The following is a 20,000-nucleotide window of genomic DNA, read 5'->3' on the forward strand; positions in this document are numbered from 1 at the left end:
TCCATCAGTTTGTATAGCAGACCCTCATGCCAAATTGAGTCGAAGGCTTTTTTGAAATAAACAAAGCATGAGAAGTCTTTGCCTTTGTTTTGTTTTGTTTGGTTGTCAATTCGGGTGTGCAGGGTGAATACATGTTACTTCTCCCTGTCTTCTTTCTCTCTGTCTCTTCTCTCTGCCTCTTCTCTCTGTCTCTTCTCTCTGTCTCTTCTCTTCTCCCTGTCTCTTATCTCTCCTCTTCTCTTCTCTGTCTCTTTTTTTTATTTCCTTTCTTTCTCTCTCTCTTCTCTTCGCTCTATCTCTTCTCTGCCTCTTCTCTCTGACTCTTCTTTTCTCCCAGTCTCTTATCTCTTTTTCTTATCTTCTCTGTCTCTTCTCTTTAACCTGTCTGTTCTCTGTCTCTACTCTGTCTCTTCTCTCTGTCTCTTCTCCCTGTCTCTACTCTTCTCTCTGTCTCTTCTCTCTGCCTGTCTCTTCTCTCTGCCTGCCTCTTCTCACTGTCTCTTCTCTTCTCCCTGTCTCTTATCTCCTCTTCTCTTCTCTTCTATCTGTCTCTTCGCTCTATTTATTCTCTCTCTTCTCTCTGTCTTTTCTCTTCTCTCTGTCTCTTCTATCTGTCTCTTCTCTCTCTTCTCTCTTTGTCTCTTCTCTATTTCTCTTCTATTTCTTTTATCTCTCTCTCTGTCTATTATCTTCTCTTTCTCTTTTTTTCTCTCCTGTTTCTCTGTCTCTTCTCTGTCTTTTCTATTTTCTCTCTTTCTCTTCTCTCTCTGTCTCTTCTCTATTTCTCTTCTCTCTATCTCTTCTCTGTCTATTATCTTCTCTCTGTTTTTTCTCTTTTCTCTGTCACTTCTCTGTCTTTTCTATTTTCTCTCTCTCTCTTCCCTCTTTCTCTTCTCTCTGTCTCTTCTATCTGTCTCTCCACTCTGTCTCTTCTCTCTCTTTGTCTCTTCTCTCTGTCTCTTCTCTTCTCTTTGTCTCTTCTCTCTCTCTCTCTTCTCTTCTCTCTTTGTCTCTTCTCTCTCTCTCTTCTCTTTGTCTCTTCTCTTTCTCTTTGTCTCTTTCTTCTCTCTGTCTCTTCTCTTTGTCTCTTCTCTCTGTCTCTTCTCTCTGTCTCTTCTCTCGGTCTCTTCTCTCTCTCTCTCTCTCTCTCTCTCTCTCTCTCTCTCTCTCTCTCTCTCTCTCTCTCTCTCTCTCTCTCTCTCTCTCTTCTCCCTCTGTATCTGTCTCTCTTTCCATGGGAGAAATTAGTGGTGGTTTATTGGCATGGGTTACATAATATTTCCACTGCGCATGCATGAGTAAGGCTTCGTTTTCTCTTTCCTGCATTCACACAGAGAGTGCTGACTTCCTTCAACTAGTCTTTGCGTGTGTGCATGTGTGTGCGTGTGTGCGTGTGTGCGTGTTTGTACGTGTGTGTCCCTAAGGTGTCTCTAAATAACATATTAATGGCTCAGTAGGTGAGAAGCAGGATCATGTCTCTGTGTGAATGCGTACATGTCTCTGTGTGTGGGTGTGCGCTAATGCAGTGATTTGCAAGGGTTAGTGAGTTTGCTCTCCTTAAGGTAGTTCAGAGAGAGAGAGAGAGAGGGGTAGATTAGATTATGTGTGTGTGTGTGTGTGTGTGAGAGAGAGAGAGAGAGAGAGAGAGAGAGAGAGAGAGAGAGAGAGAGAGAGAGAGAGAGAGAGAGAGAGAGAGAGAGAGAGAGAGAGAGAGAGAGAGAGAGAGAGAGAGACAGAGAGAGAGAGAGAGAGGCCGATATGTGACATGTTGCCACGAGAGAAGGGCAACCAGTGAAGAACAAACACCATTGTAAATACAACCCATTATTTATTTTATCTTGTGTCCTTTAACCATTTGTACATTGTTAAAACACTGTATATATATAATATGACATTTGTAATGTCTTTACTGTTTTGAAACTTCTGTGTGTCTAATGTTTACTGTTCATTTTTGTAGAGAGAGAGAGAGAGAGAGAGAGAGAGAGAGAGAGAGAGAGAGAGAGAGAGAGAGAGAGAGATGTAGGAAGTTCATGTGAGAGAGCAAGAGAGGGACAGAGACAGAGAAAGGGGGATCAGTAGTTCATGTTTTAGAGGTTGTATGTGAGACAGAGTGGGTGAGAGAGATACATTATTATAACACAGTGTTTAGCCATAATATGACATTTGAAATGTATCTATTTCTTTGAAACTTGTGAGTATAATGTTTACTGTTCATTTTTTTATGGTTTATTTTACTTTGGTTCATTATCTACTTCACTTACTTTGGGAATGAAAACATATGTTTCCCAAGCCAATAAACCCCTTTTTTAATGAAATATCTACATAGGCGTTCAGAGGCAACCATCACTCCTGTGTTCCAATGGCATATTGTGTTAGCTAATCCAAGTTTATAATTTTAAAAGGCTAAGTGATCATTAGAAAACCCTTTTGCAATTATTTTAGCACAGCTGAAAACTGTTGTGTTGATTAATTAAAGAAGCAATAAAACTGGCCTTCTTTAGACTAGTTGAGTATCTGGAGCATCAGCATTTGTGGGTTCGATTTCAGGCTCAAAATTACCAGAAACAAAGACCTTTCTTCTGAAACTCGTCAGTCTATTCTTGTTCCAAGGAATGAAGTCTATTCCATGCGAGAAATTGCCAAGAAACTGAAGAATAGAAAGAGGAGAGGGAGTCCCTGGTTCACAACTCAGCAAGAGGACATATACATTAGAGTGTCTAGTTTTAGAAAGGAGAGGCGACTCCGGGATGCTGGCCTTCTAGGCAGAGTTGCAAAGAAAAATCCAAATCTCAGACTGGCCAATAAAAATAAAAGTATAAGATGGGCAAATTAACAAATCAAATCAAATCAAAGTGTATTTGTCATGTGCGCCAAATAATACAGGTGTAGACCTTACAGTGAAATGCTTACTTACAGGCTCTAATCAATAGTGCAAAAAAGGTATTAGGTGAACAATAGGTAAGTAAAGAATTAAAACAGTAAAAAGACAGGCTATATACAGTAGCGAGGCTATAAAAGTAGCGAGGCTACATACAGACACTGGTTAGTCAGGCTGACTGAGGTGGTATGTACATGTAGATCTGGTTAAAGTGACTATGCATATATGATGAACAGAGAGCAGCAGTAGCGTCAAAGAGGGGTTGGCGGGTGGTGGGTGGCGGGACACAATGCAGATAGCCCGGTTAGCCAATGTGCGGGAGCACTGGTTGGTCGGCCCAATTGAGGTAGTATGTACATGAATGTATAGTTAAAGTGAATATGCATACATGATAAACAGAAGGTAGCAGCAGCATAGAAAGAGGGTTGGGGGGGCACACAATGCAAATAGTCTGGGGAGACATTTGATTACCTGTTCAGGAGTCTTATGGCTTGGGGGTAAAAACTGTTGAGAAGCCTTTTTGTCCAAGACCTGGCACTCCGGTACCGCTTGCCATGTGGTAGTAGAGAGAACCGTCTATGACTGGGGTGACTGGGGTCTTTGCCAATTTTTAGGGCCTTCCTCTGACACCGCCTGGTGCAAAGGTCCTGGATGGCAGGAAGGTTAGCCCCAGTGATGTACTGGGCCATATGCCCTGCCCTCTGTAGTGCCTTGCGATCAGAGTCCGAGAAATTTCAGTACCAGGCAGTGATGCAACCAGTCAAGATGCTTTCGATGTTGCAGCTGTAGAACCTTTTGAGGACCCATGCCAAATATTTTCAGTCTCCCGAGGGGGAATAGGTTTTGTCGTGCCCTCTTCACAACTGTCTTGGTGTGTTTGGACCATTCTAGTTTGTTGTTGATGTGGACACCAAGGAACTTGAAGCTCTCAATCTGCTCCACTACAGCCCCGTCGATGAGAATGGGGGTGTGCTCGGTCCTACTTTTTCTGTAGTCCACAATAATCTCCTTAGTCTTGGTTACGTTGAGGGATAGGTTGTTATTCTGGCACCACCCGGCCAGGACTCTGACTTCCTCCCTATAGGCTGTCTCATCGTTGTCCGTGATCAGGCCTACCACTGTTGTGTTGTCTGCCAACTTAATGATGGTGTTGGAGTCATGCCTGGCCATGCAGTCGTGGGTGAACAGGGAGTACAGGAGGGGACTGAGCACGCACCCCATGGGGAACTCCAGTGTTGAGGATCAGCGTGGCAGATGTGTTGCTACCTATCCTCACCACCTGGGGGCAGTCCGTCAGGAAGTCCAGGATCCAGTTGCAGAGGGAGGTTGTAAGTCCCAGGATCCTTAGCTTAGTGATGAGTGCAAATAGTCCAGCCATTTGATTTCACAGACACTGGACAGAGGAACTCTCCACAGAAGGCCAGCAACCCTGAGTCGCCTCTTGACAGTGTTTTGCTGGTACTACAGTGGCTTGTGAAACTATTGACCAACCTTGACATTTTTCCTATTTTGTTGCCATACAACCTGAAATTAAAGTAGATTTTTGGGGGGTTTGTATCATTTGATTTACACAACATGTCTACCACTTTGAAGATGAAAAATATGTTTTATTGTCAATACTTTGTAGAGACACATTTTGCAGCATTTACAGCTGCAAGTCTCTTGGGGTATGCCTCTTTAAGCTTGGCACATCTAGCCACTGTGATTTTTGCCCATTCTTCAATGCAAAACTGCTCCTGCTCCTTCAAGTTGGATGGGTTCTGCTGTTGTACAGCAATCTTTAACAGATTCTCAATTGCATTGAGGTCTGGGCTTTGCCTAGGTCATTCCAAGACATTTAAATGTTTCCCCTTAAACCACTAGAGTGTTGCTTTAGCAGTATGCTAAGGGTCATTGTCCTGCTGGAGGGTGAACCTCCGTCCCAGTCTCAAATCTCTGGGAGAATGAAAAAGGTTTCTCTCAAGAATCAAGTATTTCCCCGTATTTAACGCTATTCATCATTCCTTCAATTCTGCCCAGTTTTCCCTGCAGGTGGAAAACATCCCCACAGCCTGATGCTGCCGCCACCATGGGGATGGTATTCTGGGGGTGATGATAGGTTTTGGGTTTGCGCCAGACATAGAGTTTTCCTCGATGGCCAAAATGCTACATTTTCGCCTCATCTGACCAGAGTACCTTCTTCCATATGTTTGGGGAATCTCCCACATGCCTTTTGGTGAACACCAAATGTGTATGCTTATTTTTTTCTTTAAGCAATGGCTTTTTTCTGGCCACACTTCCGTAAAGCCCAGCTCTGTGGAGTGTATGGTTTAAAGTGGTCCTATGGACAGATACTCCAATCTCCGCTGTGGAGCTTTGCAGCTCCTTCAGGGTTGTCTTTGTTGCCACTCTGATTAATGCCCTCCTTGCCTGGTCCATGAGTTTTGGTGGGCGGCCCTCTCTTGGCAGGTTCGTTGTGGTGACATATTCTTTCCATTTTTTAATAATGGATTTAATGGTGCTCCGTGGGATGTTCAAAGTTTCTGATATTTGTTTATAACCCAACCCTGATCTGTACTTCTCCACAACTTTGTCCCTGACCTGTTTGGAGAGCTCCTTGGTCTCCATGGTGCCACTTGCTTGTTGGAGCCCCTTGCTTAATGGTGTTGCAGACTCTGGGGCCTTTCAGAACAGGTGTATATATACTGAGATCATGTGACAGATCATGTGACACTTAGATTGCACACAGGTGGACTTTATTTAACTAATTATATGACTTATGAAGGTAATTGGTTGCACCAGATCTTATTTAGGGGCTTCACAGCAAAGGGGGTGAACACATATGCACGCACCACTTTTCAGGTTTTTTTATTTAAAAAAATAAATAAAAATAGCATTTAACTTCACCAATTTTAAGTATTTTGTTTATGTCCATTACATGAAATCCAAATAAAAATCTATTTAAATTACAGGTTGTTATGCAACAAAATAGGAATAACGCCAAGGGGATGAATACTTTTGCAAGGCACTGTAAATGTATGTATGTATGAATGTGTGTGTATGTACACTATATATACAAAAGTATGTAGACTATGATGGGGAAATGTCTACTGTAAAAGTCTACTACCCACTGTATGAAATGAAGCTGCCAGTTGAGGACTTGTGAGGCGTCTGCTTCTCAAACTTGACACTCTAATATACTTGTCCTCTTGCTCAGTTGTTCACCAGGGCCTCCCACTCCTTTCTCTATTGTATTACCTTTCTAAACTTGGATTGGCTAATACAACGTGCCACTGGAACACAGGAGTGATGATTGCTATGTAGATGATTGCTACTCCTATGTAGATATTCTATAAAAAAATCAGCAGCTTAAGCCCAACCCTCTTCAACATATATATCAACGAATTGGCGAGAGCACTAGAACAGTCTGCAGCACCCGGCCTCACCCTACTGGAATCTGAAATCAAATGTCTACTGTTTGCTGATGATCTGGTGCTTATGACCCCAAGTAAGGAGGGCCTACAGAAACACCTAGATCTTCTGCACAGATTCTGCCAGACCTGGGCCCTGACAGTAAATCTCAGTAGGACCAAAATAATGGTGTTCCAAAAAAGGTCCAGTCGCCAGCACCACAAAATACAAATTCCATTTAGACACCGTTGCCCTAAAGCACACAAACTATACATACCTCAGCCTAAACATCAGCACCACAGGTAACTTCCACAAAGATGTGAATGATCTGAGACACAAGGATCTGGCTAAAAATACTTGAATCAGTTACGTCATTAAACGCTATGTATAGACATAATATAACATTTGAAATTAATTCATTTTTTGGGAACATTTGTCAGTGTTTATTTCACATTTGTTTATTATCTATTTATAATAATAATAACACTTGTAAACATGTTTCCAATGCCAATAAAGCCCCTTAAATTGAACATTGAATTTAATTGAGAGAGAGGGGTCAGTTGTTCAGGTTATAGAGGTTTTGTGTGTGTGTGTGTGTGTGTGTGTGTGTGTGTGTGTGTGTGTGTGTGTGTGTGTGTGTGTGTGTGTGTGTGTGTGTGTGTGTGTGTGTGTGTGTGTGTGTGTGTGTGTGTGTGTGTGTGTGTGTGTGTGTGTGTGCACATGTGCGCGTGTGTGTGTTTGTGAGTGTGAGACAGAGGTAATTCAGAGAGAGAGAGAGAGAGAGAGAGAGAGAGAGAGAGAGAGAGAGAGATTGAGTAGTGGGACAGACCAAACCACATGGGAACCCACAGAAGTAGCAGAAGAGAGGAGAGAGGGGAAGACTGATATGAAACCAGATGTGAGTAGGTGGAGGAAACAGATAAAACGGTCTCCTGCTTTGAAAGAGAAAAACAGAGAGCCAGACAGATTTCCCCTTTGCCCTCTTCCCTCTCTTCTTTTCTTGTTCACCCGGCCAGTGAATACTAATGGTTTTCCTCGTCCTCCCCCATCCCCCCCCCTCTCATCCTCCCTCTCCTCCCCCTCCCCTTGGACAGTGCAGCATTGTTTGTTGCGGGGCTCTTTTCTTTCAAACTTAATTACCTTCTCCCCTTCTGTGGTGCTGAGGGCTGAAGTTGCACTATGTGTGTGTGTGTGTGTGTGTGTGTGTGTGTGTGTGTGTGTGTGTGTGTGTGTGTGTGTGTGTGTGTGTGTGTGTGTGTGTGTGTGTGTGTGTGTGTGTGTGTGTGTGTGTGTGAAGGGGAGGGGGGTTGGCTCTGTGACAGCGAAGGTCCTCACACATTTTTGCGAGAGAGAGAGACCAGCAAGAGCCTCTAAGCTGGTTAATGTAAAGTATAATTGTGTCAGAAAAAGTGTGAGTGTGTGGTATAATTGTCAGGACATAGGGTGCCCTTTGTTTGTGTGGTTCATTTCCATTCAAACCTAATTATCGGGAGCGTGTTCCCAGATTCCTGCTTTTCTCTCTCTCTCTCTTTGTCTCTTTCTCTCTCTCTCTCACTCTATCTCTCTGTCTCTCTCTCTCTCTCTCTGTCTCATAATTCAATTAATTTCAAGCGGCTTTATTGGCATGGGAAACATATGTTAACATTGCCAAAGCAAGTGAGGTAGATAATATACAAAAGTGAAATAAACAATAAAAATGAACAGTAAACATTACACTCATTGAAGGTCCAAAAGAATAAAGACAATTGATAATGTCATATTATATATATATATATATTGTCTCAACATATATATATATATATATATATATATATATATATATATATATATATATATATATATATATATATATATATATACAGTGTTGAAACAATGTGCAAATGGTTAAAGTACAAAAGGGAAAATGAACATAAATATGGGTTGCATTTACAATGGTGTTTGTTCTTCACTGGTTGCCCTTTTCTTGTGGCAACAGGTCACAAATCTTGCTGCTGTGATGTCACACTGTGGTATTTTACCCAGTAGATATGGGAGTTTATCAACATCACTTTGTTTCAAATTCTTTGTGGGTCTGTGTAATCTGAGGGAAATATGTGCCTCTAATATGTTCATACATTGGGCAGGAGGTTAGGAAGTGTAGCTCAGTTTCCACCTCATTTTGTGGGCAGTGAGCACATAGCCTTCATGTATAAAGTATTTTTAGCCATATCCTAATTGGTATGTCTTTCCCTTCTTGCCTTGTCTCTCAGATCGTTCACAGCTTTGTGGAAGTTAATTGTGGCTCTGATGTTTAGGCCAATGAATGTATAGTCTTTTATGCGCTGTAGGGCAACGGTGTCTAGATGGAATTTATATTTGTGGTGCTGGCGACTGGGCCTTTTTTGGAACACCACTATTTTGGTCCTACTGAGAGTTACTGTCAGGGCCCAGGTCTGGCAGAATCTGTTCAGAATATCTAGGTGCTGCTGTAGGCCCTCCTTGGTTTGTGTCAGAAGCACCAAATCGTCAGCAAACATTAGACATTCATCTTCAGATTCTCTCTCCGCTTGGCTAACTGCTGCTAGGCTACCTGCCACTAGGCTACCTGCTGCTACCTGCTGCTACCTGCTGCTAGGCTACCTGTCGCTAGGCTACCTGCTTTTACCTGCTGCTAGGTTACGTGCCACTAGGCTACCTGCGGCTACCTGCCGCTTGGCTACCTGCTGCTAGGCTACCTGCTACTACCTACCTGCTGCTACCTGCCGCTAGGCTACTTGCTGCTAGGCTACCTGCTGCTACCTACCTGCTGCTATCTACCTGCTGCTACGTACCTGCTGCTACCTACCTGCTGCTACGTACCTGCTGCTACCTACCTGCTGCTAGGCTACCTGCTGCTAGGCTACCTGCTGCTAGGCTACCTGCTGTTACCTACCTGCTGCTACCTGCCGCTTGGCTACCTGCCACTAGGCTACCTGCCGCTAGGCTACCTGCTGCTACCTACCTGCTGCTACGTACCTGCTGCTACCTACCTGCTGCTAGGCTACCTGCTGTTACCTACCTGCTGCTACCTGCCGCTTGGCTACCTGCCACTAGGCTACCTGCTGCTAGGCTACCTGTCACTAGGCTACCTGCTGCTAGGCTACCTGCTGCTAGGCTACCTGCCACTAGGCTACCTGCCGCTAGGCTACCTGCCACTAGGCTACCTGCCACTAGGCTAACTGCTGCTAGGCTACCTGCCACTAGGCTACCTGCCACTAGGCTACCTGCCACTAGGCTACCTGCTGCTAGGCTACCTGCCACTAGGCTACCTGTCGCTAGGCTACCTGCTGCTAGGCTACCTGCCACTAGGCTACCTGTCGCTGGGCTAACTGCTGCTACCTACCTGCTGCTAGGCTACCTGCCACTAGGCTACCTGCCACTAGGCTACCTGCTGCTAGGCTACCTGCCACTAGGCTACCTGCCGCTAGGCTACCTGCTGCTAGGCTACCTGCTGCTAGGCTATCTGCTGTTACCTACCTGCTGCTACCTGCTTCTAGGCTACCTGCTGCTAGGCTTCCTGCTGCTAGGCTACCTGCTGTTACCTACCTGCTGCTACCTGCCGCTTGGCTACCTGCCACTAGGCTACCTGCCGCTAGGCTACCTGCTGCTAGGCTACCTGCCGCTAGGCTACCTACCTGCTGCTACCTGCCGCTAGGCTACCTGCTGCTACCTACCTGCTGCTAGGCTACCTACCACTCTCCCTGTACGACGTCAGATATATTCCCACCCACCTAATGGTGACGGTTAGGGTTGAGGGTGGGTTCATCTGATCCTAGATTTGTGGTTGAGAAGTGTATTCTACCTAGAGCATTAGAGTTGTGTGTCTCTCTATTCCTAACCTGGTATTCAGGTATTTTCTACAACAATGAAAGGACATGTCGGTCCCTGCAGGTAGTCAGGTATACTGTTACACCTGGAACTATAGAGGCCAATTTACCTTTCATCATGCAGATGATGAGAACCTGGCACACACACACCTGGCACACACACACCTGGCACACACACACACCTGGCACACACACACCTGGCACACACACACCTGGCACACACACACCTGGCATACACACACACACCTGGCACACACACACACCTGGCACACACACACCTGGCACACACACACCTGGCACACACACACCTGGCATACACACACACACCTGGCACACACACACACCTGGCACACACACACACACCTGGCACACACACACCTGGCACACACATACCTGGCACACACACACCTGGCACACACACACCTGGCACACTCCACTTCCCTTCTCTGCTCTCTTCAATGTCTCCTTGATCACATGCAGTTCTTACGTTGTTGTCCTCTTATTTTATTCGCTAAAAGGCATTTTGCGGAGAAGGTAATTTGTTGGACTCCTGTGTTAGTCAGAACATGTTTTGTTGAGGTGTGTTTGTATCTCTAACATTATGCCTTCAGGCAACAAACAGAGGTGGCATGAAAACCTTTGTGGGAGTCAAAACAAAGAGATCCCCTCTCACCCTCCCTCCCTCCCCCTCCCTCCTTTTGTCGTTTTCTCTCGTTCTTTCTTTTAGGCTTTAAACCGAGTGTGTCTCTGTATCCTTTGATGCAGCCAGTGCACCCCTTCACCAGGAGAAGATCATTCTTTCTTGATGGGTTTTTCACCATTTTGTTTCTTGATGACAACAAATAAACAGTCAGAATTAGCCGTGGAGCTCTATTCAGAGGTTTGTCTCACTCTGGAACTCTCCTTTGTCTTTTACTAACACTCTATGACATCTTGATGGAGGATTAGATTTTGGGGAGAGGCCTCTTGCTTAGACTGGGGTAACCTTAGCTAACGCAGAGGAAAAAAAACACACACACACACACGCACGCACGCACGCACGCACAAACGCGCACGCACGCACGCACGCACGCACGCACGCACGCACGCACACACACACACACACACACACACACACACACACACACACACACACACACACACACACACACACACACACACACACACACACACACACACACACACATACACACACACACATGGATGTGCTGTTTATCTTGACATGAAGTTAGACTTTTAATCTTTTCTTCTCTGTGAATTACAGGCTGTCACACTTTTTTTGTATAAAAAACTGTACAAAAAACAGGAAATCAGCTTCAAGTGATTTTAATTCAAGAAGTCGGTTTCCAAGTATTTCTACAAATAATAGAGAGACACGTGATCATAAACAAATACAAGCAAGGTTTGAAATTATGATGTTTTATTGCAGTTTTATGTATGTCCGGGCTTCTTGCGGTCCATTTGCAGTGTACATATCATTTGTAATTATGTTCAGGCTCCCTGACCATTAGCTCAAGAAGACATTGGCCCACGGCTGGATATAGTTGATGATCTCTGTTGTATATTATGGTGGTACATGTATTAAGTATTACATGCTGTATATTATGATACAGGTATTAACTATTACATGTTGTATATTATGATACAGGTATAAAGTATTAGATGTTGTATATTATGATACAGGTATAAAGTATTAGATGTTGTATATTATGATACAGGTATAAAGTATTAGATGTTGTATATTATGATACAGGTATAAAGTATTAGATGTTGTATATTATGGTGGTACAGGTATAAAGTATTAGATGTTGTATCTTATGGTACAGGTATAAAATATTAGATGTTGTATATTGTGATACATGTATAACGTATTAGATGTTGTATATTATGGTGGTACAGGTATAAAGTATTAGATGTTGTATATTAAGGTGATACAGGTATAAAGTACAAAATGTTGTATATTAAGGTGGTACAGGTATAAAGTATTAGATGTTGTATATTATGGTTATATAGGTATAAAGTATTAGATGTTGTATATTATGATACAGGTATAAAGTAATAGATGTTGTATATTACGATACAGGTATAAAGTATTAGATGTCGTATATTATTATGGTGGTACAGGTATAAAGTATTAGATGATGTATATTATGGTACAGGTATAAAGTATTAGATGTCGTATATTATTATGGTGGTACAGGTATAAAGTATTAGATATTGTATATTATGATACAGGTATAAAGCATTATATGTGGTGTATTATGAAACAGGTTTAAAGTATTAGATGTTGTATATTATGGTGGTACAGATATAAAGTATTAGATGTCGTATATTATTATGGTGGTACAGGTATAAAGTATTAGATATTGTATATTATGATACAGGTATAAAGCATTATATGTGGTGTATTATGATACAGGTATAAAGTATTACATGTTGTATATTATGGTACAGGTATAAAGTTTTAGATGTTGTATCTTATGGTACAGGTATAAAATATTAGATGTTGTATATTATGATACAGGTATAAAGTATTAGATGTTGTATATTATGATACAGGTATAAAGTATTACATGTTGTATATTATGGTACAGGTATAACGTTTTAGATGTTGTATCTTATGGTACAGGTATAAAATATTAGATGTTGTATATTATGATACAGGTATAAAGTATTAGATGTTGTATATTATGATACAGGTATAAAGTATTACATGTTGTATATTATGATACAGGTATAAAGGATTAGATGTTGTATATTATGGTACAGGTATAAAGTATTAGATGTTGTATATTATGGTACAGGTATAAAGTATTAGATGTTGTATATTATGGTACAGGTATAAAGTATTATATGTTGTATATTAACGTGGTACAGGTATAAAGTATTAGATGTTGCATATTATGGTGGTACAGGTATAAAGTATTAGATGTTGTATATTATGGTGGTACAGGTATAAAGTATTAGATGTTGTATCTTATGGTACAGGTATAAAGTATTATATGTTGTATATTATGGTGGTACAGGTATAAAGTATTAGATGTTGTATATTATGGTGGTACAGGTATAAAGTATTAGATGTTGTATCTTATGGTACAGGTATAAAGTATTATATGTTGTATATTATGGTGGTACAGGTATAAAGTATTAGATGTTGTATATTATGATACAGGTACATGTATTACATGTTGTATATTATGGTGGTACAGGTATAAAGTATTATATGTTGTATATTAAGGTGGTACAGGTATAAAGTATTAGATGTTGTGTATTAAGGTGGTACAGGTATAAAGTATTAGATGTTGTATATTATGATACAGGTATAAAGTATTATATGTTGTATCTTATGGTACAGGTATAAAGTATTATATGTTGTATATTATGGTGGTACAGGTATAAAGTATTAGATGTTGTATATTATGGTGGTACAGGTTTAAAGTATTATATGTTGTGTATTATGATACAGGTATAAAGTATTAGATGTTGTATATTATGATACAGGTATAAAGTATTCGATGTTGTATCTTATGGTACAGGTATAAAGTATTATATGTTGTATATTATGGTGGTACAGGTATAAAGTATTAGATGTTGTATATTATGGTGGTACAGGTATAAAGTATTAGATGTTGTATCTTATGGTACAGGTATAAAGTATTATATGTTGTATATTATGGTGGTACAGCTATAAAGTATTATATGTTGTATATTATGGTGGTACAGGTATAAAGTATTATATGTTGTATATTATGGTGGTACAGGTATAAAGTATGAGATGTTGTATATTATGGTGGTACAGGTATAAAGTATTATATGTTGTATATTATGGTGGTACATGTATAAAGTATTATATGTTGTATATTATGGTGGTACAGGTATAAAGTATTAGATGTTGTATATTAAGGTGATACAGGTACACGTTTTAGATGTTGTATATTATGGTTGTACAGGTATAAATCATTCAATGTTGTATTTTATGATACAGGTTTCAAGCATTAGATGTTGTATATTATGATACAGTTATCAAGTATTAGATGTTGTATTATATGATACACGTATAAAGCAATATATGTATATTATGGTGATATAGGTATACAGTATTAGATGTTGTATATTATGATACAGGTATAAAGTATTAGATGTATATTATGGTACAGGTATAACGTATTAGATGTTGTATATTAAGGTGGTACAGGTATAAAGTATTAGATGATGTATATTATGGTACAGGTATCAAGTATTAGATGTAGTATATTATGGTACAGGTATAAAGTATTAGATGTAGTATATTATGGTGGTACAGGTATGAAGCATTAGATGCTGAATGTAGTTGATGATCCATGCACTGGTTACTCAGTAGGCTAAACGTTTAACTTGTAACTCTGTACATTTTGGCTTGTTTTGTAACAACTTAATGCAGAGAGCTCGGGAGCTAGTTATTGCTGGAAAAAGTACCCAATTGACATGCTTGAGTAAATGTAAAGATACCTTAACAGAAAATTACTTAAGTGAAATCGAGATTAACCCAGTAAAATACTACTTGAGTAACAGTCTGAACGTTTTTGGTTAAAAATATACTTTAATTTCAAAAGAAAATGGAATTGCTAAAATATTCTTAAGTATCAAAAGTAAAAATGTTAATCATTTCAAGTTAATTTTATTATTCAAACCAGACTGCACCATTTTCTAGTTTTTATTTATTTTATTTACGGATAGCCAGTGACACACCCCAACTCTCAGACATCTCTTGATAAGTAGTACTTTTGGGTGTCATTATAAAATGTATGAAGTAAATAGTACATTATTTTCTTTAGAAATGTAATAAAGTAAAAGTAAAATTACAAAAATATTAAATAGTAAAGTACAGATACCCCAAAAAACTACTTAAGTAATACTTGAATGTATTTTTACTTAATTACTTTACCCCACTGGTAACTCCTTAGTAGAGAGCGAGAAAGATGGTGTGAAAAGAAAGGAGAAGATAGTTCCCCTGCTTTAGAAAGTCTGCTGTCCTTCTCTTCGAGTGAGAGAAAAGCAGATGGAGGGAGTGAGGGAGAGAGGGAGAGAGGGAGTGAGGGAGAGAGGGAGTGAGGGAGAGAGGGAGTGAGGGAAAGAGGGATGAGGAGGGAGGAACGACAATAGGCCTAGGACTCTTTTAGCCCTCTTAACGCTGGGGTCTGGTTAGCATTCCACTGCTATTATTTCTCTCTCAGCATCAGATCAGACACTTCTTTAATCACTTCACAGTGTGTGTGTGTGTGTGTTTGTGTGTGTTCAGGGGAGGCCAGGGAAAGGCAGGCTTAATTAAAAACTAAAGGTAGGACTGGTCCCAGCCATCGCTTTGTTCTAGTAGGGAAAAGGAACTGTTTCAAACCAGGGGAAAGTTGGCCTCTCTCCCTCTCCCTCTCTCTCTCTCTCTCTCTCTCTCTCTCTCTCTCTCTCTGTCTCTCTCTCTCTCTCTCTTCTCTCTCTCTCTCTCTCTCTCTCTCTCTCTCTCTCTCTCTCTCCCTCTCTCTCTTTCTCTCTCTCTCTCTCTCTCTCTCTCTCTCTCTTTCTCTCTCTCTCTCTCTCTCTCTCTCTCTCTCTCTCTCTCTCTCTCTCTCTCTCTCTCTCTCTCTCTCTCTCTCTCTCTCTCTCTCTCTCTCTCTCTCTCTCTCTCTCCCTCTCTCTCTCCCTCTCTCTCTCTCTCTCTCTCTCTCTCTCTCTCTCTCTCTCTCTCTCTCTCTCTCTCTCTCTCTCTCTCTCTCTCTCTCTCTCTCTCTCTCTCTCTCTCTCTCTCTCTCTCTCTCTCTCTCTCTCTCTCTCTCCCTCTCTCTCTCTCTCTCGTTGCTGTTGGAGACTAATAACATGAGGAGGAGGAGAGGAGAACACTGAGGTTACTAAACACTGCAGTAACTTGATCTGGGTTTAAAAAGCTGCTGCTCAGAAAGTTGTCAGAGAAAATAAAGAAAGAAGAGGAGTTCTGATTTTATCAAACAAAAATTAAACCCAGATGGTAGATTGATATTCAAAAGGGGACAATCCTGGGAATGACCTCAACAACTTTTTTTGTAAAGCACTTCTCAAATATTGTGCGCAGAGAGCTGACTGAAGTTTTAGTTACTGTGCTGTGAAACAGTGAATGTGTTGTGACAGAAGCCAGACAGAAGCCAGACATCTAATGTAGATGTCACACACTTTACCTGCATTAGCCTCAATGCTACTTTAACACCTGGGTTAGATGGATTAACACACTATACCTGCATTAGCCTCAATGCTACTTTAACACCTGGGTTAGATGGATTAACATACTATACCTGCATTAGCCTCAATGCTACTTTAACACCTGGGTTAGATGGATTAACACACTATACCTGCATTAGCCTCAATGCTACTTTAGTTTAACACCTGGGTTAGATGGATTAACATACATTACCTGCATTAGCCTTAATGCTACTTTAGTTTAACACCTGGGTAAGATGGATGAACACACTTTACCTGCTAATACTAATGTTAATTTTGGATCTGCTTGCAAAAGTGCACTGGCAGTAGGTTTACTAGATATACGTTGCATTAACTAGTTGTTGGCGCGCTATGTGTAGGAATTGCCTGTGAGCACAGATCTCAGATCAACTTACCCTCCCCAAATTCTAACCTTAGCTATAGTGGGAAACACAAAACTGACCTTAGATTACTGTCGGTGGATGTGTGGCGAGGCTTATGCAGTGTAGAGATAGGTACGTCTCCAAGACATGTCTCAACGCTACGTCTTCAAAGAATATACATCATTCCTGTTAAACCAACTTGTTTATGTCCAACACACACATCATGGGCTGTTACTGATGAAATAAGAAGCAAAATGACAAGGAATGAATCCTCTAGTCTCTTTCATATTAGCACTTAAAGCCCGTTGCTACTAAACAGCTTCAGACTCCATTATATTTTCCCTGTAAGCTTCTTAAAACAGGATGGTACAGAAGCCGGAATGAAGTTGACCTGACTTGACTAACTGGTCAGATTTGTGATTTTATGTTTGGAGAATGTAATGGGTAAATTGTGTCTTAGTAAAAATAACATAGATACTCTTAGTGGTTCTAGACTAGAGGGAAAGAACAACGGGTTTTATTGTTGTGTAGCCTGCCTGCCTGTGTGTTAGACTGAGAGACATGTTCAACACTGTAGGCAAACATCTGACTCTCAGCATTAAAACCCATTGTTTCCACATTAATCACAGAAATACATTTTCTCAGATGTGTCATCTATTTATTCATCTATCATTTTTTTTTGCATCTGTACTATTCTACATGGTATCATCTCTCTGCCATCTCCGATTAGACTTGATTACGGTACAGAACACACACACACACACACACACACACACACACACACACACACACACACACACACACACACACACACACACACACACACACACACACACACACACACACACACACACACACACACACACACACACACACTTGATTTCAATCCTCACACTTTACTATCCATATAGTTCCCTCCCACAGGCTGTGGTTTGTTTCACCTGAATCCACTAATTGCTTTGTTCTGTGTCACGGAAAGAGAGAGATAGTCGGGCATGGAGCGATAGACAGGCAGTAGCAGGTGGGTGGATTTGAAGGTTGCAGTTGCATTTTAAACCCTCATTCGAATGTTGGTTCATTCACAGCTTGCCTTACAAAAGCATTGGTTTACAGGGACAGGTCTCCATTATAAATGATTTTTATAGGACCAGGGATCTTTTTAGTGTACTGTTGGTGGCTGGCCAGTGTGGACAGGGCTTGGGCAGGGCTTGGGCAGGGCTTGGGCAGGGCTTGGGGATGAAGTTTAATGAATGACGCTGGTGTGTTAATCAGGGAGTTTTATCTACCTGCTGAGGGATCTTTACCAGGCCCAGATTTAGGCTAAGCTGATTTTCTTACCGACACAGGAGCCTAAAAGACTTTTCTCTCCTTCGCTCCTTTACTCTTCTCTTTCTTTCATGGCCAGAGCGAGGGATCAGTCACATTTGTTCGCTCCTCCCTCTGTTTCCAGGGCATTTTAATCAGTGAGGGGTCAGAGAGAGAGAGAGAGAGAGAGAGAGAGAGAGAGCAAAGCAGTGAAACTTTTGTGTGGAGGTGTTCACTAGTTTTCAGGGGTAGGCGATGGGCTCTGGCTGTCTGCTCTAAGACAGAGCCACTCAGATCTATAGTTTATATAGGATTTTCTCTTTTCACAGGTTGTCAGGCGGCTCCTTTAACTGATGCCTCTGTGGTAGGCCTTCCCTGGCAGTCAGTGTTCAATTGTTACATCAATTATGGAATTATGGGTGCAGGATCTTAACATTCTTTTTGCTATATTATTGACCGTTAATGATAAACTGTGTGATTGCTATTGCTGTAATACTTTTGTAAAGACATTCTCTTTTTCTCTTTTAGGTCCCTGTCCGGCTGGATGAGATGAGAGCCCCATGTAGAGGTCGCCATGGCAACCTGTGACTCCCCTTCTATGGTCCTGCGGCAGGAAAATGGTCAGAAGCTGTTGTTGCTGCCAACAGGGCCGCGTGACACAGAGAAGACCGAGAGAGACCGAACTGCAGTTGCCGCTGGGATGGATCCCAACTCTGACACCAATCACACCGCCGCTGCACCAGAGCACAGCCCAGCTTCCCCCAATAATACCACAGACACCGGCAGCCCGCTGAAGACTGAGCAGCACAGCCGCATAGAAAGCTTTACCGGAAACGGGACTGTTACCGGGACCGGGATTATTGTATTGGGTTCGGACCATGCCCACACTGCTGCTTCGCTGGTGGCCCCAGTGAAGGAGATCCCCTGTAACGAATGTTCCACCTCCTTCTCCAGTTTACAGCAGTACATGGAGCACCACTGCCCCAACACTCGTCTGCCTAACGCAGCAGGGCGGGAAGAGGAGGAGGAGGAGGGCGAGAGTGAGGGAGAGGGGAAGCCTGATGTAGTGGCGGAGGTGTGTGAAAGAGACAGCGAGATGGAGGATGAGTTAGAAGATAGTGACGTGGAGAACCTGTGCGGCGAGATCGTCTACCAGCCTGACGGATCTGCCTTCATCCTGGAGGACTCCAAAGAGCATCGCAGTGGTGCCTCCCAGGGGCTTCTGTCCCTCAAAACCTTCCCCCCCAGCCCCCACAATCCCACCGCTGCCACCAATAATGCACATAGCGGTTTGACGACCCATGGGGGGGATCAGGACCAGACGGAGCTGCCTGCAACTGCACCCATGTCCTTCTGCCCACAGGTCATCAACACTTTCCACATTGCGTCATCCCTCGGGAAAGCATTCCCGGGTGACCCAGTGGCAAAATTGTCGTTCCCAAATACCTCAGCATTTGTAGGCGCCAGCGGCCCGGTGTTGCACAGTTTCCGCGTCTACGACCTTCGCCACAAGAACGACAAAGACTATTTGACGGTCGACGGCGCAGCCAAAAACTCATGTGTGTCCAAAGATGTTCCCAACAATGTGGACTTGTCCAAGTTCCAGGGTTGTGTGAGTGATGGACAGAGGAAGCCTGTGCTCATGTGTTTCCTCTGCAAGCTGTCGTTTGGCTACAGCCGGTCGTTTGTGACGCATGCCGTCCACGACCACCGGATGACGCTCAACGAGCAGGAGCAAAAGCTCCTAAGCAACAAGCACGTCTCTGCCATCATCCAGGGGATTGGCAAGGACAAAGAACCTCTTATAAGCTTTCTGGAACCAAAAAAACCCACCAACTCTGTGCTACCCCACTTTTCTACTGCCGCTAGCTTCCTGGGTCCTGATTCAGGGTTCCACGGCCTGTGGAACGCGTTCCATGCTGAGAACACTGATTCCCTCCAGGCCGGGTTTGCTTTCCTGAAAGGGAGCGCAAGCTCTAACACCGCCAACCAAACCCC

At 42.3% G+C, this 20,000-nt stretch overlaps 1 protein-coding gene across 2 annotated transcripts in view; it reads left to right on the plus strand.

The window, feature by feature from the left end:
* Window positions 1–20,000, plus strand: part of LOC118374289 (zinc finger homeobox protein 4-like) — a 216,358-nt gene that overhangs the window by 31,201 nt on the left and 165,157 nt on the right. For both annotated transcript variants that reach the window (XM_052501100.1, XM_052501103.1), the window contains exon 2: window positions 18,531–20,000. This exon is cut by the window's right edge and continues 943 nt beyond it. In XM_052501100.1, the coding sequence (XP_052357060.1) occupies window positions 18,577–20,000 (1,424 nt within the window). In that variant the 5' untranslated portion in view covers window positions 18,531–18,576. The remainder of the gene's footprint in view (window positions 1–18,530) is intronic.

The sequence above is a fragment of the Oncorhynchus keta genome, chromosome 4 (genome assembly GCF_023373465.1).
Source record: "Oncorhynchus keta strain PuntledgeMale-10-30-2019 chromosome 4, Oket_V2, whole genome shotgun sequence".
NCBI lineage: Eukaryota > Metazoa > Chordata > Actinopteri > Salmoniformes > Salmonidae > Oncorhynchus > Oncorhynchus keta.